The sequence below is a fragment of the Mustelus asterias genome, unplaced genomic scaffold, assembly GCF_964213995.1.
Source record: "Mustelus asterias unplaced genomic scaffold, sMusAst1.hap1.1 HAP1_SCAFFOLD_2533, whole genome shotgun sequence".
Lineage (NCBI taxonomy): Eukaryota > Metazoa > Chordata > Chondrichthyes > Carcharhiniformes > Triakidae > Mustelus > Mustelus asterias.
Window position 1 is genome coordinate 1 of NW_027592478.1, and position 24,370 is coordinate 24,370.

Genomic DNA, 24,370 nt, shown 5'->3' on the forward strand with positions numbered 1-24,370 from the left:
CCTCCCCCGTCCCCCCCTCCCCGTCCCCCCCCTCCCCGTCCCCCCCCCTCCCCGTCCCCCCCCTCCCCGTCCCCCCCTCCCCGTCCCCCCCTCCCCCGTCCCCCCCTCCCCGTCCCCCCCTCCCCGTCCCCCCCTCCCCGTCCCCCCCTCCCCGTCCCCCCCTCCCCGTCCCCCCCTCCCCGTCCCCCCCTCCCCGTCCCCCCCTCCCCGTCCCCCCCTCCCCGTCCCCCCTCCCCGTCCCCCCTCCCCGTCCCCCCCTCCCCCGTCCCCCCTCCCCCGTCCCCCCCTCCCCGTCCCCCCCTCCCCGTCCCCCCCTCCCCGCCCCCCCCTCCCCGCCCCCCCCTCCCCGCCCCCCCCTCCCCGCCCCCCCCTCCCCGCCCCCCCCTCCCCGCCCCCCCTCCCCGCCCCCCCCTCCCCGCCCCCCCCCTCCCCGCCCCCCCTCCCCGCCCCCCCCCTCCCCGCCCCCCCTCCCCGCCCCCCCTCCCCCCGCCCCCCCCCTCCCCGCCCCCCCCTCCCCGCCCCCCCCTCCCCGCCCCCCCCTCCCCGCCCCCCCCTCCCCGCCCCCCCCTCCCCGCCCCCCCCTCCCCGCCCCCCCCTCCCCGCCCCCCCCTCCCCGCCCCCCCCTCCCCGCCCCCCCCTCCCCCGCCCCCCCTCCCCGCCCCCCCCTCCCCGCCCCCCCCTCCCCGTCCCCCCCTCCCCGTCCCCCCCTCCCCGTCCCCCCCTCCCCGTCCCCCCCTCCCCGTCCCCCCCTCCCCGTCCCCCCCTCCCCGTCCCCCCCTCCCCGTCCCCCCCTCCCCGTCCCCCCCTCCCCGTCCCCCCCTCCCGTCCCCCCCTCCCCGTCCCCCCCTCCCCGTCCCCCCCTCCCCGTCCCCCCCTCCCCGTCCCCCCCTCCCCGTCCCCCCCTCCCCGTCCCCCCCTCCCCGTCCCCCCCTCCCCGTCCCCCCCTCCCCGTCCCCCCCTCCCCGTCCCCCCCTCCCCGTCCCCCCCCTCCCCGTCCCCCCCTCCCCGTCCCCCCCTCCCCGTCCCCCCTCCCCGTCCCCCTCCCCACCTCCCCCTCCCCGTCCCCCTCCCCGTCCCCCTCCCCGTCCCCCCCCTCCCCCTCCCCGTCCCCCTCCCCGTCCCCCCCCTCCCCCTCCCCGTCTCCCCCTCCCCGTCTCCCCCTCCCCGTCTCCCCTCCCCGTCCCCCCCTCCCCCCGTCCCCCCCTCCCCCTCCCCCCCCGTCCCCCCCTCCCCTCCCCCCTCCCCCTCCCCCCTCCCCCTCCCCCTCCCCCCGTCTCCCCCTCCCCGTCTCCCCCTCCCCGTCCCCCCCTCCCCGTCCCCCCCTCCCCCTCCCCGTCCCCCCCTCCCCCTCCCCGTCCCCCCCTCCCCCTCCCCGTCCCCCCCTCCCCCTCCCCGTCCCCCCCTCCCCCTCCCCGTCCCCCCCTCCCCCTCCCCGTCCCCCCCTCCCCCTCCCCGTCCCCCCCTCCCCCTCCCCGTCCCCCCCTCCCCCTCCCCCTCCCCGTCCCCCCCTCCCCTCCCCGTCCCCCCCTCCCCCTCCCCGTCCCCCCCTCCCCCTCCCCGTCCCCCCCTCCCCCTCCCCCGTCCCCCCCTCCCCCTCCCCGTCCCCCCCTCCCCCTCCCCGTCCCCCCCCTCCCCCTCCCCGTCCCCCCTCCCCCTCCCCGTCCCCCCTCCCCCTCCCCGTCCCCCCCTCCCCCTCCCCGTCCCCCCTCCCCCTCCCCGTCCCCCCTCCCCCTCCCCGTCCCCCCCTCCCCCTCCCCGTCCCCCCCTCCCCCTCCCCGTCCCCCCTCCCCCTCCCCGTCCCCCCCTCCCCCTCCCCGTCCCCCCCTCCCCCTCCCCGTCCCCCCCTCCCCCTCCCCGTCCCCCCCTCCCCCCTCCCCGTCCCCCCTCCCCTCCCCCGTCCCCCCCTCCCCCCTCCCCGTCCCCCCTCCCCCTCCCCGTCCCCCCCTCCCCCTCCCCGTCCCCCCCTCCCCCTCCCCGTCCCCCCCTCCCCCTCCCCTTCCCCCCCTCCCCCTCCCTTCCCCCCCTCCCCCTCCCCCCTCCCCCTCCCCCCCCCCCCCGTCCCCCCTCCCCGTCCCCCCCTCCCCGTCCCCCCCTCCCCGTCCCCCCCTCCCCGTCCCCCCTCCCCGTCCCCCCCTCCCCGTCCCCCCCTCCCCGTCCCCCCCTCCCCGTCCCCCCTCCCCGTCCCCCCCTCCCCGTCCCCCCTCCCCGTCCCCCCTCCCCGTCCCCCCCTCCCCGTCCCCCCCTCCCCGTCCCCCCCTCCCCGTCCCCCCCTCCCCGTCCCCCCCCTCCCCGTCCCCCCCTCCCCGTCCCCCCCTCCCCGTCCCCCCTCCCCGTCCCCCCCTCCCCGGTCCCCCTCCCCGTCCCCCCCTCCCCGTCCCCCCCTCCCCGTCCCCCCCCTCCCCCGTCCCCCCCTCCCCTCCGTCCGTCCCCCCCCTCCCCTCCGTCCGTCCCCCCCTCCCCTCCGTCCGTCCCCCCCTTCCCTCCCTCCCCCGCCCCCCCCCTCCCCTCCCTCCCCGTCCCCCCCTCCCCTCCCTTCCCCGTCCCCCCCCTCCCCTCCCTCCCCCGTCCCCCCTTGTCCACCCTTCCCCCCCCTTGTCCACCCCTCCCCTCCCCCCTCCCCTTGACCCTTCCCTGTCCCAATTACCCCCCCCCCCTCCTCAGTTTCAGCATTTTGATATGAATTGTGCAACTTTGACATGTTTCTGAAGTTTTGCTGACCTTGATGTTGAGGATTAGTCGATGTAAATGCTGCTTCTTGACCGTTGCTGTGGGCCCGAGATCGTGTCCGGTGCCTCTGTGTGTCGGTGTGTTTGCGAATGAGCCAGACATGAGTGTGGATTTTTGTTTAAATGAAAGTTTTGTCTGAAGTATTGATTGGCTGAGTAAATACAATGTTTGTGGAGCCATGCAGATTGTGATTTCCCAAGTTTGTTCATTTCTCTGTGCTGAAGTGTGGACTCTTGTCAACGTTTTTGTTCAGGTTCCTGAAATGTGCAGTGCTGGGATTTCGGTGATTTGCCCTAATTTGGACTTGGTGTCTCCTGGTGGCCCTAAAACCTACTGAAAGAGGTGAGTTTGTGCTTGTGTGTCTCTGCCAGTGACAGGGTCAGACATGGCAGTATCAACTCACAGGACAATGTTCACCATCGTGGGCAGCACAGTGGTTAGCACTGCTGCCTCTCGGCGCCAGGGCCCTGGGTTCAAGTCCAGCCTTGGGTAACTGTGTGGAGTTCTCCCCGTGTCTGCGTGGGTTTCCTCCATGTGCTCTGGTTCCCTTCCACAGAGCGAAAGGTGTGTAGGTTAGGTTGATTGGCCATGTTAAATTGCCCCTTAGTGTCCCAAGATGTGTGGGTTAGTGGATTAGCCATGGTAAATGTGCAGGGTTTACAGGGATAGGGTAATGGTTCAACTAGGCTGAATGGCCTCCTGCTGCACTGTAGGGATTCTATGATCAGTTCAGAGTGGCTGCTTGGTGAAATACTGGAGTACCAGGATTATTCATACAACTTTTTAAAAATTTGTTGGTATCATATGTGCGTCGCTGGCAAGGCCAGCATTTATTGCCCATTGCTAATTACCTTTAATGAGGCAGTGGTGAGCCACCTCCTTGAACCGCTGCGGTACATGTGGTGTCGGTACACCCACAGTGCTTCTGTCGTGGTTTTGATACGAGTGTCTCGCTCGGCCGTTTCAGCGGGAAGTTAAAAGTCAACCACATTGCTGTGGCTCTGGAGTCTCGTGTAGGCCAGACCAGGGTAAGGACGGCAGATTTCCTTCCCTAAAGGACATTAGTGATCCAGATGGGTTTTTACAGCAAACCAATAGTTTTCTCGTCACAATTACTGAAACTCACTTTGAATTCTAGATTTATTAGCAAATTGAATCAAAGCTGCCGCGGTGGGGTTTGAACCCAAGAATTCGGAGCTATAGCCCAGGCCTCTGGATTACCAGTCCCCAGTGACATTACCACCTACTGCTCCAAGGCTGCCTTAAGTGTCAAGAGTATATTTAATTGGGAATGGCATTTCAACAATCTTTACAAGATTTGGAAAGGCGCTGGCTTTCTTGTTAAACTGCTCATGTTAATTTGATCATTTTGATTTGATTTATTATTGTCACATGTATTAGTATGCGGTGAAAAGTATTGTTTCTTGCGTGCTGTATAGACAAAGCATACCATTCATAGAGAAGGAAAGGAGAGAGTGCAGAATGTAGTGTTACAGTCATAGCTAGGGTGCAGAGAAAGGTCAACTTATTGCGAGGTAGGTCTGTTCAAAAGTCTGACGGCAGCAGGGAAGAAGCTGTTCTTGAGTCGGTTGGTACCTGACCTCAGACTTTTGTATCTTTTTCCCAACGGAAGAGAGAATGTCCGGGGTGCGTGGGGTGCTTGCTTATGCTGGCTGCTTTTTTGAGGCAGCGGGAAGTGTAGACGGAGTCACTGGATGAGAGGCTGGTTTGTGTGATGGATTGGGCTACGTTCACGACCCTTTCAGTCAGATGGCAATAGCATTCTTGCCCCGGGTCAGCTTCGAACCCTGCCTTTGCGGACTCAGGAATCTGACGCCTGACTGTATGTGGCATCTCGCGGGTTGCTTGGATCTGGTGGTTTTGGGAGCCTCGCCCCTCCTCCATCATTTCCAGGGAGGTTGTCGGGTCCCCCAATACCCTCCCACCAACAGGGCTTGGTGTAAACCTGGCTGCAGTCATGGAAGGAGTTACTGGCTGCTCACACCGCTCTTCGAGGACATAGAGCGAGGATGCAGACTGCAAAGTTGTAGTTTGTAGAGGTGAGCAGTTATTACAAATCATTCAGTGAGTTCCAGCTCTTGCAGGGTGTGCAGGCGTTGTACAAAGTGGTCGGCGGTTAGCCCACTCTCATTCCCATGTTTAATACCATCCCGGGAAGGAAATTCTGAGGATGTCGGATGCCCCCCCCCCCATCAGCGTTCTTGCCCCCTCCCCACCCTACCTCCTGTAATCCACACCTCGCCGCAGCTATTGCCCCACTGACTACAGCTGCTGTTTCTACCCACAGAACCCGGAAGCGATGGAGGTCGATCCCAGCTCAGCGCCGGAGGCCAGGACCGCCGACAGCACGGAGAAAACCAGGAACTTCGGCACGTCTCAGCTGAAACCCAGGAACGCGAATCCGCACCCCCCGATCTGCCGCTTCTTTTCTCGGGGAAAGTACTGCCAGTTTGGACGGAGGTGCTGGTTCCTGCACGAGCATCTGGAGCCGCGGGTGGGCTCGAGTGTGCCCGAAAATCACAACGATGGTGCCACCGATGTCACCCAGTGCCAGGGCGGCATGGACAGCTCGGCCAACGGCGGCACTGTCAAACCAGCAGAGGACCCCGGCACCCAGGGACGGGCACGGCTCGGGACGCCCAAGATGCCGGTTCCCCGGGACAGACCCAAGAAGCCGTGTCGCTATTACCTGTCCGGCTACTGTGCCATGGAAGAGAGGTGTCGCTTCTGGCACCCGGAGAAGCAGCCTCCCCTGAGGGACTGCGTGGAGCCCGGGCCCATCAGGGTCAACCTGAACCCCGGCGGGCCACTCATCCGCCCGCCTGTCTCCCGCCCTGCTGTGGTCAAGGACGAGGTCAAGCTGACCGAGCTGACCCAAGAGGTTGCCCGGCAACTGCGAGAGACCGAGATCAGCCAGCTGATGAAACGCTTCCCGAAAGACCAGCTGATAATCCAGGAAAGTGAGGATGGGAAGCAGACCTTCTACCGGATCATGGTGGAGCCAACAGATCCAGACTGGGTAAGCTGGAACCCCCCCTAGCAGCATAGAGGGTGTGGAAGACTTCCATCCTGTCCGAATAAGCAAGTTAAAAGTCTAGCTTCAGTTAAGAATCATAGAATCCCTACAGTGCAGAAGGAGGCCATTCAGCCCATCGAGTCTGCACCGACCACAATCCCACCCATGCCCTATTCCCTACATATTTACCCTGCTAATCCCCCTGAAACTAGGGGCAATTTAGCATGACCAATTCTCACACCTTCGGACTGTGGGAGGAAACCGGAGCACCCGGAGGAAACCCATGCAGAAGGGGATAGATAGGGTGAACAGTGGGAAGCTTTTTCCCAGGTCGGAGGTGACGATCACGAGGGGTCACGGGCTCAAGGTGAGAGGGGCGAGGTATAACTCAGATATTAGAGGGATGTTTTTTACACAGAGGGTGGTGGGGGCCTGGAATGCGCTGCCAAGTAGGGTGGTGGAGGCAGGCACGCTGACATCGTTTAAGACTTACCTGGATAGTCACATGAGCAGCCTGGGAATGGAGGGATACAAACGAATGGTCTAGTTGGACCAATGAGCGGCACAGGCTTGGAGGGCTGAAGGGCCTGTTTCCTGTGCTGTACTGTTCTTTGTTCAGACACGGGGAGAATGTGCAAACTCCACACAGACAGTGACCCAAGCCGGGAATCGAACCCGGTTCCCTGGCGCTGTGAGGCAGCAGTGCTAATCACTGTGCTACCCAGGAGTGCACAAAAACTGGTCCATCCCGGTATTTTTAAACCACCCCCCCCCCCGGCCTCCCCCTTGCATCATCTCCCCCTATCAGCATTTCTTTTTATTCCATTCTCTATCTCGTCCCTACACAGCTCCACTATCCTTGCAATGCACTTCAATGTGAAGCATAGAATTATACAAGACAGGGAATGGCCAATATAATAAAGGCAAAATACTGCGGATGCTGGAATCTGAAACAAAAACAGAAATGCTGGAAAATCCCAGCACCTCTGACAGCATCTGTGGAGAGAGAATAGAGCCAACGTTTCGAGTCTGGATGAGCCTTCGTCAGAGCTAGAAATGGCCACTCTGCCATCATGTGTGTGCTGGCTCTGTGAAAGATCTCTCCAATTAGTCCCACTCCCTGGCTGTTCCTTCCCCAGAGCCCTCCCTGTTTTTTTTTCCCAATAGTACTGTCACCCTGCCACTGGGAGCTGGTTTCCAAAAATGAGTCTGGAATCCAAAGCGATGGGTGGCACCAATGTTTCAGTTGAATCGAGCCCTGAATGCCTGATGGTTCAGTCCTGGAGGGTACAATGGCCTCGAGTGGGAAACAGTACAGATTCACCAGAATGGGGGCTTAGAGGACGTTTCTGCAGGTGGAGGAATCGAGAGCAAAGTGATTTAATCTAATAATTAGAGCCAGGCCAATCAGGAATGAAATGTACGAGAAGGATGGATTGCATCTAAACTGGAAGGACATAAATATTCTGGCCGGGAGGTTTGCTAGTGTCACACGGGAGGATTTAAACTAGTTTGGAACCAAAGCAAAGGTGAATTAGCTGAAGGGAACCAGAGAGTAAGACTCAGAAACAGCAGGTAGGGTGTGGTTGCAAATCAAAGAGGGTCTGGTGGACTGAAGTGCATTTGTTTCAATGCGAGAAGTGTAACAGGTAAGGCAGATGATCTTAGAGCTTGGATCAGTACTTGGAACTATGATGTTGCTATTACAGAGACTTGGTTAAGGGAAGGACAGGATTGGCAGCTTAACATTTCAGGATATAGATGTTTCAGGTGGGATAGAGGGGGATGTAAAAGAGGCGGGGGAGTTGCACTACTGGTTAAGGAGAATCTCTCAGCTGTACTGTGGGAGGACACCTTGCGGGGTTCATACAGCGAGGCAATATGGGTAGAGCTCAGGAATAGGATGGGTATAGTCACAATGTTGGGGGTTTACTATAGGCCACCCAACCGCCAGCGGGAGATAGAGGAACAGATATGTAGGCAGATTTTGACAAGATGTAAAAGTAACAGGGTTGTTGTGGTGGGAAATTTTAACTTCCCCTATATTGACTGGGACTCACTTAGTGCCAGGGGCGTGGATGGGCCAGAGTTTGTAAGGAGCATCCAGGAGGGCTTCTTGAAACAGTATGTAGATAATCCAACTAGGGAAGGGGCTGTACTGGACCTGGTATTGGGGAATGAGCCCGGCCAGGTGGTCGATGTTTCAGTAGGGGAGCAGTTCGGGAACAGTGACCACAATTCAGTAAGCTTTAAGGTACTGATGGATAAAGGTGCTGCTCGGGCTGCAGTGGAGAGTGACAGTTGGTATCTCACTGTGGGAGTGCTGCTCGGGCTGCAGTGGAGAGTGACAGTTGGTGTCTCAGTGAGGGAGTGCTGCTCGGGCTGCAGTAGAGTGTGACAGTTGGGGAAGTGTGGGGAAGTTTTTTGTTTTCTTTTTTTCTTGCTGGTAATGGCTTCAGGGATGGCAGTTCAGGCAGTATGCTGCATCTCCTGTGGGATGTATGTGGTGAGGAAATCCAGTAGTGTTTCAGGAGATTTTAGTTGTAAGAAGTGCATTAGATTGCAGCTTCTGGAGGAGCGTGTAAAGGAGCTGGAGGGGGAGGTAGAGGAACTCCGCATAATTCGGGAGGCGGAGGTGGAAGTTGATAGGAGTTATAGAGAAATAGTAACTCCTAGAAATGAGGCTTGGGTCAATGCCAGGAGGAGGGGTAAGAAGCAATCGGGAAGACAATCCCCTGGGGCGGTTCCCCTCCATAATAGGTTTTCGGTGCTGGAGGCTACAGTTGAGGAGGAATCAACTGAGCATAGAGAGCAGATCTCTGGGGGTGAGCCGAGTGAGAAAGCTCAGGTGGTTAGGGGCTGTAAAAGACTGGGCCTTGTGATTGGGGACTCCACAATTAAGGAGACAGATAGGAGGGTCGGAACTAAAGGTAGGGACTCAGGGTTGGTGTGTTGCCTACCAGGGGCTGGGGTCCGGGATGTGTCTGACAGGGTATTCAGGACTCTTAGGGGGGAGGGAGATAAACCACAAGTTATTGTACATGTGGGGACACACGACATAGGGAAGATAGGGGAAGGGGATATTAGGCAGGGATTTATGGAGTTGGGGTGGAAACTAAAGGCCAAGACTGACAGAGTGGTTATCTCTGGACTCTTGCCTGTACCACGGGATAGTTTAGAGAGGAATAGGGAGAGGGAAGGTTTGAATTCATGGCTGAGGGGATGGTGCAGGAGGGAGGGGTTCAGGTACTTAAGCAATTGGGGCTCGTACTGGGGAAGGTGTGACCTCTATGAGAAGGATGGTCTACACCTTAATCAGAAGGGGACCAATATCCTGGGGGGTAAATTTGCTAAGGCCATGCAGGGAGGTTTAAACTGATTCGGGGGGGGGGAGGGATCCTGAGTAGTGGGGCTGAAAGTGAGGGATGCATGGATGGGGACTGCAATGCACGGCATTGCAGAGGTGGGGTGGAGCAGGGTTTGAAATGTGTATACTTCAATGCCAGGAGTATTCGCAATAAAGTGGGTGAACTTGCAGCGTGGATCAGTACCTGGGACTTCGATGTTGTGGCTATTTCAGAGACATGGATAGAGCAGGGGCAGGAATGGATGCTGCAGGTCCCGGGGTTCAAATGTTTTAGTCGAAGTAGGGAAGGAGGTAGAAGAGGGGGAGGGGTAGCATTATTGGTCAGAGATTGTATCACAGTGTCAGAGAGGAGGTTTGATGAGGACTTATCTGTTGAGGTAGTATGGGCGGAGATTAGAAATAGGAGAGGAGAGGTCACCCTGTTGGGAGTCTTTTATAGACCTCCTAAAAGTTCTAGAGAGGTTGAGGAAAGGATTGCGGAGTCAATCCTGCTTAGGAGTGAAAGTAATAGGGCAATTGTTATGGGGGATTTTAACTTGACTAATATTGACTGGAATTGTTATAGCTCTAGCTCGTTAGAGGGGTCAGTTTTTGTTCAAAGCGTGCAGGAAGGTTTTTTGACTCAGTATGTAGACAGGCCAACTAGAGGTGAGGCTATATTGGATCTGGTGCTGGGAAATGAGCCAGACCAGGTGCTAGACTTGGAAGTTGGTGTGCATTTTGGTGATAGTGACCACAATTCGGTTACGTTCACCTTAGTGATGGAAAGGGATAGGCATGAACCTCGGGCCAATGGTTTTAGCTGGGGGAAGGGTAATTATGAGGCTATTAGGAGAGAATTAGGAAACATAGGTTGGACTAGGAGATTACAGGGACTGGGAACGTCCGACATGTGGAGTTTTTTCAAGGAGCAGCTACTGCGAGTCTGTGATAGGTATGTCCCTGTCAGGCAAGGAGGAATTGGTAGGGCTAGGGAACCGTGGTGCACCAAAAAAGTTTCTTTGTTGGTTAAAAAGAAAAAGGAGGCTTATGTTCGGATGAGACGTGAGCACTCGGGTAGTGCACTAGAAAGCTTTAGATTGGCTAAGAGGGAGTTGAAGAGCGAGCTTAGAAGGGCTAAAAGGGGACATGAGAAGACTTTGGCGGATAGGGTTAAAGAGAATCCTAAGGCGTTCTATAGGTATGTCAAGAACAGAAGGTTGGTTAGGGCAAGTTTAGGGCCAGTTATAGATGGCAGAGGGAAGTTATGTGTGGAACCGGAGGAGATTGGTGAAGCATTGAACCAATATTTCTCTTCGGTGTTCACGCAAGGGGACATGAATATAGCTGAGGAGGACACTGGGTTGCAAGGGAGTAGAATAGACAGTATTACAGTTGATAAGGAGGATGTGCAGGATATTCTGGAGGGTCTGAAAATAGATAAATCCCCTGGTCCGGATGGGATTTATCCAAGGATTCTCTGGGAGGCAAGAGAAGTGATTGCAGAGCCTCTGGCTCTGATCTTCAGGTCGTCGTTGGCCTCTGGTATAGTACCAGAAGATTGGAGGTTAGCGAATGTTGTCCCATTGTTTAAGAAGGGGAACAGAGACTTCCCCGGGAATTATAGACCGGTGAGTCTCACTTCTGTTGTCGGCAAGATGTTGGAAAAAATTATAAGGGATAGGATTTATAGTTATTTGGAGAGTAATGAATTGATAGGTGATAGTCAGCATGGTTTTGTGGCAGGTAGGTCGTGCCTTACTAACCTTATTGAGTTTTTTGAGAAAGTGACCAAGGAGGTGGATGGGGGCAAGGCAGTGGACGTGGTATATATGGATTTTAGTAAGGCGTTTGATAAGGTTCACCATGGTAGGCTTCTGCAGAAAATGCAGATGTATGGGATTGGGGGTGATCTAGGAAATTGGATCAGGAATTGGCTAGCGGATAGGAAACAGAGGGTGGTGGTTGATAGTAAATATTCATCATGGAGTGCGGTTACAAGTGGTGTACCTCAGGGATCTGTTTTGGGGCCACTGCTGTTTGTAATATTTATTAATGATCTGGATGAGGGTATAGTTGGGTGGATTAGCAAATTTGCTGATGACACCAAAGTCGGTGGTGTGGTAGACAGTGAGGAAGGGTGTCGTAGTTTGCAGGAAGACTTAGACAGGTTGCAAAGTTGGGCCGAGAGGTGGCGGATGGAGTTTAATGCGGAGAAGTGTGAGGTAATTCACTTTGGTAGGAATAACAGATGTGTTGAGTATAGGGCTAACGGGAGGACTTTGAATAGTGTGGAGGAGCAGAGGGATCTAGGTGTATGTGTGCATAGATCCCTGAAAGTTGGGAATCAAGTAGATAAGGTTGTTAAGAAGGCATATGGTGTCTTGGCGTTTATTGGTAGGGGGATTGAATTTAGGAGTCGTAGCGTTATGTTGCAACTGTACACAACTCTGGTGCGGCCGCACTTGGAGTACTGTGTGCAGTTCTGGTCCCCACATTACAGGAAGGATGTGGAGGCTTTGGAGAGGGTGCAGAGGAGGTTTACCAGGATGTTGCCTGGTATGGAGGGGAGATCCTATGAGGAGAGGCTGAGGGATTTGGGATTGTTTTCGCTGGAAAGGCGGCGGCTAAGAGGGGATCTTATTGAAACATATAAGATGATTAGAGGTTTAGATAGGGTGGATAGTGATAGCCTTTTTCCTCTGATGGAGAAATCCAGCACGAGGGGGCATGGCTTTAAATTGAGGGGGGGTAGTTATAGAACCGATGTCAGGGGTAGGTTCTTTACCCAGAGGGTGGTGAGGGATTGGAATGCCCTGCCAGCATCAGTAGTAAATGCGCCTAGTTTGGGGGCGTTTAAGAGATCCGTAGATAGGTTCATGGACGAAAAGAAATTGGTTTAGGTTGGAGGGTCACAGTTTTTTTTTTAACTGGTCGGTGCAACATCGTGGGCCGAAGGGCCTGTTCTGCGCTGTAATGTTCTATGTTCTATGTTCTATGTTCTAAAGATAAGCGTAGTCCTCAAGTTAAGGTGCTAAATTAGAGGAAGGCTAATTACAACAATGTTAGGCAGGAACTGAAGAATGTAGATTGGGGGCAGATGTTTGAGGGCAAATCAACATCTGGCATGTGGGAGGCTTTCAAGTGCAAGTTGATAGGGATTCAGGACCGGCACATTCCTGTAAGGATGAAGGATAAGTATGGCAAGTTTTGGAACCTTCGATAACGAGAGATATTGTGAGCCGAGTCAAAGAGAAAAATGAAGCATTTGTCAAAGATAGGAAGCAAGTGTGGAATACAAGGAAAGTAGAAAGAAACTTAAGCAATGAGTAAGGAGGGCTAAAAGGGGTCACAAAAAGTCATTGGCCGGCAGGATTAAGGAAAATCCCAAGGCTTTTAAAAAAATATATGTTTAACCCTGATAAATATGAGGTGATTCATTTTGGTAGGACAAATTTAAATATGGATTCCAGGGTCAAAGGTAGGGTTCTGAAGACTGTGGAGGAACAGAGAGATCTTGGGGTCCATATCCACAGATCTCTGAAGGTTGCCACTCAAGTGGATAGAGCTGTGAAGAAGGCCTATAGTGTGTTAGCTTTTATTAACAGGGGGTTGGAGTTTAAGAGGCGTGGGGTTATGCTGCAACTGTACAGGACCTTGGTGAGACCACATTTGGAATATTGTGTGCAGTTCTGGTCACCTCACTATAAGAAGGATGTGGAAGCGCTGGAAAGAGTGCAAAGGAGATTTACCAGGATGCTGCCTGGTTTGGAAGGTAGGTCTTATGAGGAAAGGTCAAGGGAGCTAGGGCTGTTCTCTCTGGAGCGGAGGAGGTTGAGGGGAGACTTAATAGAGGTTTATAAAATGATGAAGGAGATAGATAGAGTGAACGTTCAAAGACTATTTCCTCGGGTGGATGGAACTATTACAAGGGGGCATAACTATAGGGTTCATGGTGGGAGATATAGGAAGGATGTCCGAGGTAGGTTCTTTACTCAGAGAGTGGTTGGGGTGTGGAATGGACTGCCTGCTGTGATAGTGGAGTCAGACACTTTAGGAACCTTTAAGCGGTTATTGGATAGGCACATGGAGCACACCAGGATGGTAGGGAGTAGGATAGCTTGATCTTGGTTTCAGATAAAGCTCGGCACAACATCGTGGGCCGAAGGGCCTTTTCTGTGCTGTACTGTTCTATGTTCTATTCTATATATAGAGGGTAGCCAGGGAGAGGGTTGGCCCACTCAAGGACAGGGGAGGGAATCTATGCATGGAGCCAGAGGAAATGGGTGAGCTATTAAATGAGTACTTTGCGTCAGTATTCACCAAAGAGAAGAACTTGGTGGATAATGAGTCTGGGAAAGGGCGTGTAGATAATTTGAGTCATGTTGAGGAGGTGGTATTGGGGTTCTTGAGAAACATTAAGGCAAACAAGTCCCCAGGGCCTGATGGGATATACCCCAGAATACTGAGAGAGGCAAGGGAAGAAATTGCTGGGGCCTTGAGAGAAATCTTTGTATCCTCACTGGCTACAGGGGAGGTCATGATGTGGTGTTGTGAGACTTCTTACTGTACAGGGGAGGTCCCAGAGGATTGGAGAATAGCCAATGTTGTTCCTTTGTATAAGAAGGGTAGCAAGAATAATCCAGGTAATTACAGGCCGGTGAGCCTTACATCAGTGGTAGGGAAATTATTGGACAGGATCCTTTGAGACAGGATTTACTCCCACTTGGAAATAAGTGGACGTATTAGTGAGAGGCAACATGGTTTTGTGAAGGGGAGGTCGTGCCTCATTAAGTTGATCGAGTTTTCGAAGAAGTGACAAAGATGATTGAGGGTAGGGCAGTGGATGTTGTCTACATGGACTTCAGTAAGGCCTTTGACAAGGTCCCTCATGGCAGACTGGTGCAGAAGGTGAAGTCACATGGGATCAGAGGTGAGCTGGCAAGGTGGATACAGAACTGGCTCGGTCATAGAAGAACATAAGAACTAGGAGCAGGAGTAGGCCATCTGGCCCCTCGAGCCTGCTCCACCATTCAATAAGATCATGGCTGATCTTTTTGTGGACTCAGTTTCACTTACCCACCCGCTCACCATAACCCTTAATTCCTTTACTGTTCAAAAATTTATCTATCCTTGTCTTAAAAACATTCAGTGACATAGCCTCAACTGCTTCACTGGGCAGGGAATTCCACAGACAGAGGGTAGCAGTGGAAGGGTGTGTTTCTGAATGGAGGGCTGTGACAAGTGGTGTTCCTCAGGGGTCAGTGCTGGGATCTTTGCTGTTTGTAATATATATAAATTATTTGGAGGAAAATGTAACTGGATTGATTAGTAAGTTTGCGGACGACACAAAGGTTGGTGGATTTGCGGATAGCGATGAGGACCATCAGAGGATACAGCAGGATATAGATCAGTTGGAGACTTGGGCATAAAGGTGGCAGATGGAGTTTAATCCGGACAAATGTGAGGTAATGCATTTTGGAAGGTCCAATACAGATAGGAAGTATACAGTAAATGGCAGAACCCTTAAGAGTATTGATAGGCAGAGGGATCTGGGTGTACAGGTACACAGGTCACTGAAAGTGGCAATGCAGGTGGAGAAGGTAGTCAAGAAGGCATACGACATGCTTGCTTTCATCGGCCGGGACATTGAGTTTAAAAATGGCAAGTCATGTTGCAGTTTTATAGAACCTTAGTTAGGCCGCACTTGGAATATAGTGTTCAATTCTGGTCGCCACACTACCAGAAGGATGTGGAGGCTTTGGAGAGGGTACAGAAAAGATTTACCAGATGTTGCCTGGTATGTAGGGCATTAGCTATAAGGAGCGGTTGGAGAAATTTGGTTTGTTCTCACTGGAATGACAGTGGTTGAGGGGAGACCTGATAGAAGTCTACAAGATTATGAGAGGCATGGACAGAGTGGATAGTCAGAAGCTTTTTCCCAGGGTGGAAGAGTCAATTACTAGGGGGCATAGGTTTAAGGCGCGAAGGGCAAGGTTTAAAGGAGATGTATGAGGCAAGTTTTTTTTACACAGAGAGTAGTGGGTGCCTGGAACTCACTGCCGGGGGAGGTCGTGGAAGCAGATGCGATAGTGTCTTTTAAGGGGCGTTTGGACAAATACATGAATAGGATGGGAATAGAGGGATATGGTCCCCGGAAGGGTAGAGGGTTTTAGTTTAGTCGGGTAGCATGGTCGGTGCTGGCTTGGAGGGCCGAAGGGCCTGTTCCTGTGCTGTAATTTTCTTTATTCTTTGTTTGAAATCAGCAAGATTGTGCAGCATGGTGGCACAGTGGTTAGCACTGCTGCCTCACAGCGCCAGGGACCGGGGTTCAATTCCCGGCTTGGATCACTGTCTGCCCTTCTCCCCGTGTCTGCGTGGGTTTCCTCCGGGTGTTCCAGTATCCTCCCACACTCCAAATATGTGTGCATTAGCCATGCTAAATTGCCCCTTCGTGTCAGAAGGACTAGCAGGATAAATACGTGGGATTACGGGGGTAGGGCCTGGGTGGGATTATTGTCAGTGCAGACTCGATGGGCTGGATGGCCTTTTGCTGCACTGTGATTCTAAGATCTTTTTTCACGCAAGATAGTGGAATTCCGGAGCTCTCTGTTCCAAACGGCTGGAGATGGGACTGAGTGGATTGCTCCGGCTCCTTGGATGTTCTATCTCCCTGCCACAGCAATCCCAGTTTTCCATTCTTGAGACTCTGCCCTGTTCTTGGGGTACACTTTCACACTGGTAGTCTGGCGAAATGACCACTGATTTATAGGGTCATTCAGACTCGAAACATTGGCTCTATTCTCTCTCCACAGATGCTGAGATTTTCCAGCACTTTCTGCTTTTGTAACTGATTGATAATAGCTCAGGCAGTCTGTGAACCAAGGCGGGTATCACAGTCAACGTTCAGTGCTTTCTTTGCCCAACATCACTTGATAACAGTCGCTGGTAGTGTCGGTTTGTTGATTCTTCCCCCTGGAAGGAAGGGCACTGATTGAAGTGGGTGGCACGGTGGCACAGTGGTCGGCACTGCTGCCTCATAGCTTCAGGGACCTGGCTTCGATTCCCGGCTTGGGTCACTGCCTGTGCGGAGTCTGCACGTTCTCCCTGTGTCTGTGTGGGTTTACCCCGGGTGCTCCAGTTTCCTCCCACACTCCAAAGATGTGTGGGTTAGGTTGATTGGCCATGCTAAATTGCACCGTAGTGCCCCGGATTGTGTAGGTTAGAGGGACTAGCAGGGTAAATGCATGGGGTTACGGGGATAGGGCCTAGGGTGGGATTGTTGTCGGTGCAGACTCGATGGGCCAAATGGCAGCCTCCTGCACTATAAGATTCTATGATCAAATCATTCGGCACAGACAAGGTTAATGGGCCCATCTTCCTTCTCCTGCAATGGCTGCACCCATTGATAACCAGCACCATCTTATCACACGTTCCACCCTTCCCCCTCTGCCACCTGTTCCCCTGTCTGAAAGTTGGCACTTTGCTACGAACGTGTCATATTGCCACCAAATAGGGGTCGCCACTTCCTCTAGTCTAGCTTCTGGTCAGTCACCAATGAACCCTAAATCATAGAATTCTAACAGTGCAGAAGAGGCCATTCGACCCATCTAGTCTGCACCGACTCTCTGACAGAGTATCCCTCTCCTCTGCCCTATCTCCGTAACCCCACACATTTCCCATGGCTAATCCATATAACCTACACATCTTAGGACGCCAAGAGGCAATTTAGCATGGCCAATCCACCTAACCTACACATCTTTGGACTGTGGGAGGAAACTGGAGCACCCGGAGCAGAAACGGGGAGAATATGCAGACACTGGCCCAAAGCCGGAATCGAACCCGGGTCCCTGGTGCTGTGAGGCAGCAGTGCTAACCACTGTGCCACCGTGCCGTCCAGTGACTCAGAAGCCACTATCTGTTTCTCTTCATGTTGACTGCGCCGAGGTTCATCCTGTGTCTCCTTAATTTCAGAGAATGGTAGATTCTGTACCTACGCATTTGTGTTTCAGCTACTAAACCCCGGCCTTCTGCATCTCTCTTCTAAAACCACTGGCTTTCAGAAGCTCTTAAAACTCTGGCACTCCCCCTATGATTTCTTCTTCACGCACGGCCAGGCTCTCGGCTATGTCTAGACCTTGAGCTTTGAAACTCTCTCCTTGAACCCGCTCAGACTCAACTTCAACTGGTGTGGCACAGTGGTTAGCTCTGCTGCCTCACAGCGCCAGGGACCTGGATTTGATTCCCGGCTTGGGTGACTGTGTGGGGTCTGCACACATTTTCCCCGTGTCTGCGTGGGTTTCCTCCGGGTGCTCCGGTTTCCTCCCAGAGTCTGAAAGCCGTGCTGGTTAGGTGCATTGGCCATGCTAAATTCTCCTTTAGTGTATCCGAACAGGTGCCGGAGTGTGGCGACTAGGGGATTTTCACAGTAACTTCATTACAGTGTTAAGCCTACTTGTGACACTAATAAATAAACTTTTAAAACTTTAAACTCAGAATGTCCTGGGATTTTCACTGAAGTGAAGTGTAACCTGTCGGTTCTTTTGCGTTCCTGACGTTGCCACACTGATTCCATTTTCCTTTACCTGTTGCAGCCCTTTGATTTGAAGGAGATGGATATTCAGATCTGCTTCCCTGACGATTATCCTTTGGAGGTAAGAGATAATAGTCCTCCCTGAACAATCGGTTCCGTGTCGCGCCAGCGCTGGAACCATTTTGCACTTGTGTCATGTACCCTTGCTTTTGTCTTGCTGCATCTTACTGCTAAAGACTTCTATTGAACCAAAGGAGATATAAAAACAAGAATGGGGTAGTGATGAGCCAGCCACGCTCTCTGGTTACTGCCTCCTATCCCTGCCTGTGCTCCGTGTGTTGTTGGGGAATGTTGTTGCCTGTGCAGATGGACGGGGAAAGGAGTTCCATCTTGTCAAATGTAACAATTGGCAGCCAAGGAACCGTCATTCGAAGGTGTGATCTTTCTGCCCAGTGACGCCTCGGTTTATAAATTACAGCATGGCCTCCCCTCTCCCTGTTGCTGTCGTTTCCTCCAGTCCTTACATCGCTGAACTCGTGCAGTTGGAGCCTCTCTCTCATTCCCTGATTCCTATCGCTCCACCACTGGCGGACATGTTTTCAACTGCCTGGGCCCAAGGTCTGGGATTGCTCTCAAGTTTCTCCGACTCTGTCTCATCCTTTGACAGATGTCATCAAACCTATTTTTTGTCCAATCTTTTTGCTCTTAATACCTCCTTAAGTTGCCTTGTATCAAATTTTCATAGAATCCCTATAGTGCAGAAGGAGGCCATTCAGCCCTTTGAGCCTGCACCGACAACAATCCCACCCAGGCCCGATCCTCACAACCCCACATGTTTATCCTGCTAATCCCTGGAGCCTAAAGGGCAATTTACCATAATCAACCTAACTCGCATATCTTTAGACTGTGGGAGGAAACTGGAGCACCCGCAGGAAACCCACGCAGACACGGGGAGAACGTGCAAACTCCACACAGACCTGAGGCTGGAATTGAACCCGGGTCCCGGCGCTGTGAGGTTACACTGTGCCGCCCCGAATTTTGTTTGGTAACCATCTTGTGGCACGCCCTCTGATGTTTTTACTCTGTGACAGGCTCTGTTTTAAATGTAAGTTGTTGTTGTAAGGTGTAGGCTATGGGACATAATAACCCAAAGGTGGGTAATAGCACAGTGGTAACATTTCTGGGCCAGTATTCCATAGGCCTGGACTAATACTCCAGGAACGTGAGTTCAAATCCCACCTTGGGCAGCTGGAGAAATTTGTTAATTAATCTGAAATAAAATGGTATTGTCTTCCTTAATAATGATCGCAAGGGTTTCGGGATTGTCATAAAACCCATCAGATTCACTTTAGGAAGGAAATCTGCCACCTTTACCAGGTCTGGCGGTGACTCTAGACCTTCAGTAGTGTGGCTCACTATGGACGGTCTGAAGTGTCCTAGCAATCCACGGCGTTCAAGGGAATTAAGGATGAGCAATGAAAATTGGCCTTTCCACCTCGGCACGCCTCCCAAGAATACATTTTTTAAAAAACCCGTGTTGTGAATTATTTTGCTTGTCTGTGCACATTGCTGAATTTAAACCTGTCGGATTTTGTTGCTTCCCCCACAACAAATGCTATAGGACACCCTCGAGGGCAAATTGAGCAGTGAACGCTTTGTGAGCCGGTCCCATTCCCAATAAAAATGGAATGAAATTTTGTTCCCCATGACTATGATTTTTGAACCTTAAATTGGGCACTGTGTTTTTTTGACGAAGGTTGCACTGTCTTTCATTGAATCCCTACAGTGCAGAAGGAGGCCATTTGGCCCATCGAGTCTGCACCGCCAACAATCCCACCCAGGCCCTATCCCCGTAACCCCACATATTTACCCCGCTAATCCCTCTAACCTACGCATTCTGGGACACTAAGGGGCAATTTAGCATGGCCAATCCACCTAACTCTCACTTCTTTGGAGCGTGGGAGGAAACCGGAGCACCCGGAGGAAACCCACACAGACACGGGGAGAATGTGCAAACGCTGCACAGACAGTGACCCAAGCCGGGAATCAAACCCGGATCCCTGGTGCTGTGAGGCAGCAGTGCTAACCACTGTGCCACCCATATCAGATTTTGGATGGGATTACCTGTTGGCCTAGTACCATCCTTATTCCTATTGGTCGTAGCAATCCTCTGGTCATTAACTGGCACCAAATCACCAGTCTCGATAGAGTGCATCTGATTCAGAAAATGGGGCAGGAACGCCGCAAGTTCAGTGACCTTGCAGTGAATGTGAGGAAAGGCTTGCTCAGTCCAGATTTCTAACCTCTATGTATTCTAGATAGTTCTCTCAGACCCCAAATATTGACGTCTTTCATCATCAACGCCTCTTACTTTGGGAGTGAAAAGTAGTCACCCTACCTAATAAGATGTTAATTCCTCCAATCTCTCGCACAATAATTCGGTACTTAATCCGTTTTTCTTTTCCTCTAATTCTAAGGTGTTTACTGTGGAAATCCCGGAGGATCAGGATCTGCCAGCGTCTATGGGGAGGTAAGGAAGGAAATCCAAAGGGGAAAATTAACTTCTTGGCAATGTTTAGCCATTTTGACCTTTATCCTGGGTGGGAAGTCTAAATGTTTCAGATTTTCACTCCATCTGACGAAGGAGCAGCGCTCCGAAATTTAATGGTATTTGCTACCAAATAAACCTGTTGGACTTTAACCTGGTGTTGTTAAAACTCTTACTGGGAAATCTAATGCATGCTTAGTTTGATTTGATTTATTATTGTCACAGGCACTGGGATACAGTGAAAAGTATTGTTTCTTGCACACTATACAGACGAAGCATACCGTTCATAGAGTACATAGGAGAAAAGGAAAGGAGAGGGTACAGAATATAGTGTTACAGCCATAGCTAGGGTGTAGAGAAAGATCAACTTAATATATAGTGGAAGTATAGAGTGCAGTTTGCACTTAAACTGCTATCCTAGGGTGAAGTGCCCTACTTCATCTGAATCGAGAGCTTATATAATAGAATCCCTACAGTGCAGAAGGAGGCCGTTCGGCCCATCTAGTGTGCACCGACCACAATCCCACGCTCGCCCTAATCCCAAAATCCCACTGACACTGGGGTAAATTTAGCATGGCCAATCAATCTAACCCGCACATCTTTGGACTGTGGGAGGAAACCGGAGCACCCGGAGGAAACCCACGCAGACACTGGGAGAACGTGCAAACTCCACACAGACAGTGACCCGAGGCTGCAATTAAACCCAGGTCCCTGGCGCTATGAGGCAGCAGTGCTGATCACTGTGCCACCGTGCCGCCCCCAAAATGGAATAAAATGTATATGAGCTGTCAAACAATAGACATCACATGACAATAAGTTGCAAGGAAGAAAGAACTTGCATTTATATAGCTATCTTTTTACATCTTCGGAATGTCTCGGAAAGCTTAATTGGCAACGTACTTGATGTGTTGTTTTTATTCATGGGATGTGGGCGTCGCTGGCTGGGCCAGCAGTTATTGTCCATCCTTGAGGGCATTTAAGAGTCAACCACATTGCTGTAGATCTAGAGTCACATGTAGGCCAGATCAGGTAAGGTTGGCAGATTTCCTTCCCTAAAGGATATTAGTGAACCAGATGGGTTTTTACAACAATCGGCAATGGTTTCATGGTCATCAGTAGATTCTTAATCCCAGATTATTTTTATTGAATTCAAATTTCGCCATCTGCTGTGGTGGGATTTGAACCCAGATCCCCAGAGAATTACCCCGGATTTCTGAACTACTAGTCCAACGAAAATACCACTATGCCACTGCCTCCCTACACAGCACGATCCCACAAACACGAGCGAGAGAGACCACCAGTTAATCTGAGCCGGTCTATTTTTCAAGGAGTATCGTGGCATCCATGTTCATCAGACCAGGCGAATGGCAAGTCATCAGTTCAGAAGATAGCACCGCTGGCAGTGCAGCATTCTGTCAGTGCTACAGCGTCACCCTGGATTATGCACTCAGAGCCTGGGCCAGGGCTTGAACCCACAACTGTCTGATTCGGAACCACTGGGGCAAATCAACTGGAGAACAAAATTCAATCAGATTGAAACACGTCATGTTTCTAATCAAAACTTTCTCCGCTGTTCGTTCCACGTAGCACTTCCAACATTCGGGCAGGAATTTTCCAGCCCTTCACACCAGCAGGATCATCCAGTCCCGTCGACGTGAATGGAGATTTCAGTGGTTCCCTGGTCCCAACATGGCGGGAACCGGCAGTGGGGGAGAGGGGCTGGAAAATTCCAGCCTGTGTGTGGATCTGCTTCCAGTGCTGCTTATTGATCAGCTGACTGTGGGACACTAATTCCATGAGGTGAAGGTGTGCAAGTCCGCAACAACCTACATTTATGTAGCCGCCTTTAAACATAATGAAAGTTCCCAAGCTGTTTCACAGGAAGAGAGGTGGCACAGTGGTTAGCACTACTGCCTCACAGTGCCAAGGGCCCAGGTTCAATTCCAACCTTGGGTCACTGTCTGTGCGGAGTCTGCACGTTCTCCCTGTGTCTGCGTGGGTTTCCTCCGGGTGCTCCGGTTTCCTCCCACAGTCCAAAGATGTGCGGGTTAGGTTGATTGGCCATGCTAAAATTGCCCCTTAGTGTCCTGAGATGCGTAGGTTAGAGGGATTAGTGGGTAAATATGTAGGGATATGTGGGTTGGGCCTGGGTGGGATTGTGGTCGGTGCAGACTCGATGGGCCAAATGGCCTCTTTCTGCACTGTAGGGATTCTATGATTCTATGTGCAGGTTAGGTAGATTGCCATGCTAAATTGGCCCTCAGTGTCTCAAGATGTGCAGGTTAGGGGGAATTGGCCATGCTAAATTGCCCCTTAGTGTTCCAAGATGTGTTGGTTAGGGGGATTAGCAGAGTAAATACGTGAGGTTATGGGAATGGGGCCTGAGTAGGATGCTCTGTCAGAGTTGATGCAGAATGGGCTGAATGGCCTCCTTCTGCGCTGTAGGGATTCTACGAAAAGAAATTGGGATGAAGTCAAAAATTGGGACATTTGGAGGTAGATTTTGAGCAGCACCTTCAAGAGGGTAGAGATAGTAATGTGAAGAGCTTTAGAGAAGGAGTACCACAGGGAGGACACAGTGGCACAGTGGTTAGTACTGCTGCCTTACAGCGCCAGGGACCCGGGTTCAATTCCTGGCTTGGGTCACTGTCTGTGTGGAGTTTGCATGTTCTCCCCGTGTCTGCGTGGGCTTCCTCTGGGTGCTCCGGTTTCCTCCCACATTTTGAAAGACATGCTGGTTAGATGCATTGGCCGCGCTAAATTCTCCCTCAGGCACCGGAAAGTGGCGACTAGGGGATTTTTCACAGTAACTTCATTGCAGTGTTAATGTAAGCCTACTTGCGACGCTAATAAATAAACTTTACTTTAGCTTCATGGCTGACAGGCAACTGCACAAGAACCCAGAGTCGGGGGGATGAAAAATCCTGATCTGGGATCGAGGGAGAGAGTAAGAAATAAATTATCTGAAGTTAGGGGTCACTTCAGAGCCAGCCAAATCCGGAATCAAGAATTTAACCGCGCTATCGAGCAGCACTTACTCAGCAATAGCCTGTTCATAGACACTCCGTTTGGGTTTCGCTCCCAACCTCATTACAGTCTTGGTTCAAACATGGACAAAAGAGCTGAACTCCAGTGATGAAGCGAGAGCGACAGCCCTTGATAGCAAGGCAGTGTTTGACCAAGTGTGACATCAAGGAACCCTAGCGAAACTGGAGTCAATGGGAATTAGGAGGAAAGCTCCCCTCTGGTTGGAGTCACACCCGGCACAAAGGAAGGTGGTTTGGAGGTCAAATGATCCTAGTCCAGGACGTCACTGCAGGAGCTCCTCCGTGTGCTGTCCTAGCCCCCAAACCATCTTCAGCTGCTTCCATCAAAGACCCACCTGCCTCCCGTCATAATGTTGGAAGTGGGGATGTTCGCAGATGACTGCACCATGTTCAGGACCATTTGTAACTCCGATACTGAAGCAGTCGGTGTCCAAATGCAGCAAGACCTGGACAATACCCAGGCTCAGGTTGACAAGTGGCAAGTCACATTCGTGCCGCACTGTGGGTGTGCCTACAACACGGGGACTGCAGCGATTCAAGAAGGCAGCTCACCACCACCTCGAGCAACTAAGGATGGGCGATAAATGCTGGCCCAGCCAGCGATGCCCCTGTCCCGTATTTGAATGAAACGAAACTCTAATTTCTCGTACCCGTCCCCACCATTGCCTTGCCAGAAGAGGGAAGTAAATAAAGTTTAAATTTGTCGATAACCTCGTGACGGCGGCTGTACATCGTCATTGCTTTCATTCCTATTTCTGAGCTGTGTCCTGTGCTTTTACATGTTTATATTCAGACACATCTGTATGGCCTCGGAGGAATGGTTGCGGGCGAAGCATGCCACCAACAGACTGATGGGCAAGTTGGAGTTGCTGTTTCGTCCGTACCTGCGGTGGCTTGATCGCAACATGGAGAAGCTGTTCACAGAGGGAGCCAGACAGGTAAAACAACGTCTATCCGTTTGATAAATGCTGTCCCTTCTGGCTGCTTGGTAGCACAGAACTTGAGTACTGCTGAAAAAAGACATGTTGTTGAAACTTTCTACCTTGCACTCATCAGGCCAATTTACAAGAATAACAAAGGGAACAACAATTTTTACTGCATGTGGGGGGTGCTGATTGGTTGGCAAGTCCCT

The 24,370-nt window shown here is 52.6% G+C and overlaps 1 protein-coding gene across 2 annotated transcripts in view; it reads left to right on the top strand.

Annotated features, from left to right (window-relative positions):
• The first annotated feature begins 2,934 nt into the window (after nucleotides 1–2,934).
• Nucleotides 2,935–24,370, top strand: part of LOC144489773 (uncharacterized) — a 50,437-nt gene continuing 29,001 nt past the window's right edge. For both annotated transcript variants that reach the window (XR_013497049.1, XM_078207634.1), the window contains exons 1-5: nucleotides 2,935–3,069; nucleotides 5,036–5,767; nucleotides 17,705–17,764; nucleotides 20,121–20,173; nucleotides 24,032–24,176. Coding sequence is in view for 1 of the 2 variants with exons in the window: in XM_078207634.1 (XP_078063760.1) it covers nucleotides 5,048–5,767; nucleotides 17,705–17,764; nucleotides 20,121–20,173; nucleotides 24,032–24,176 (978 nt within the window). In the remaining variant the exon portion in view is untranslated. The remainder of the gene's footprint in view (nucleotides 3,070–5,035; nucleotides 5,768–17,704; nucleotides 17,765–20,120; nucleotides 20,174–24,031; nucleotides 24,177–24,370) is intronic.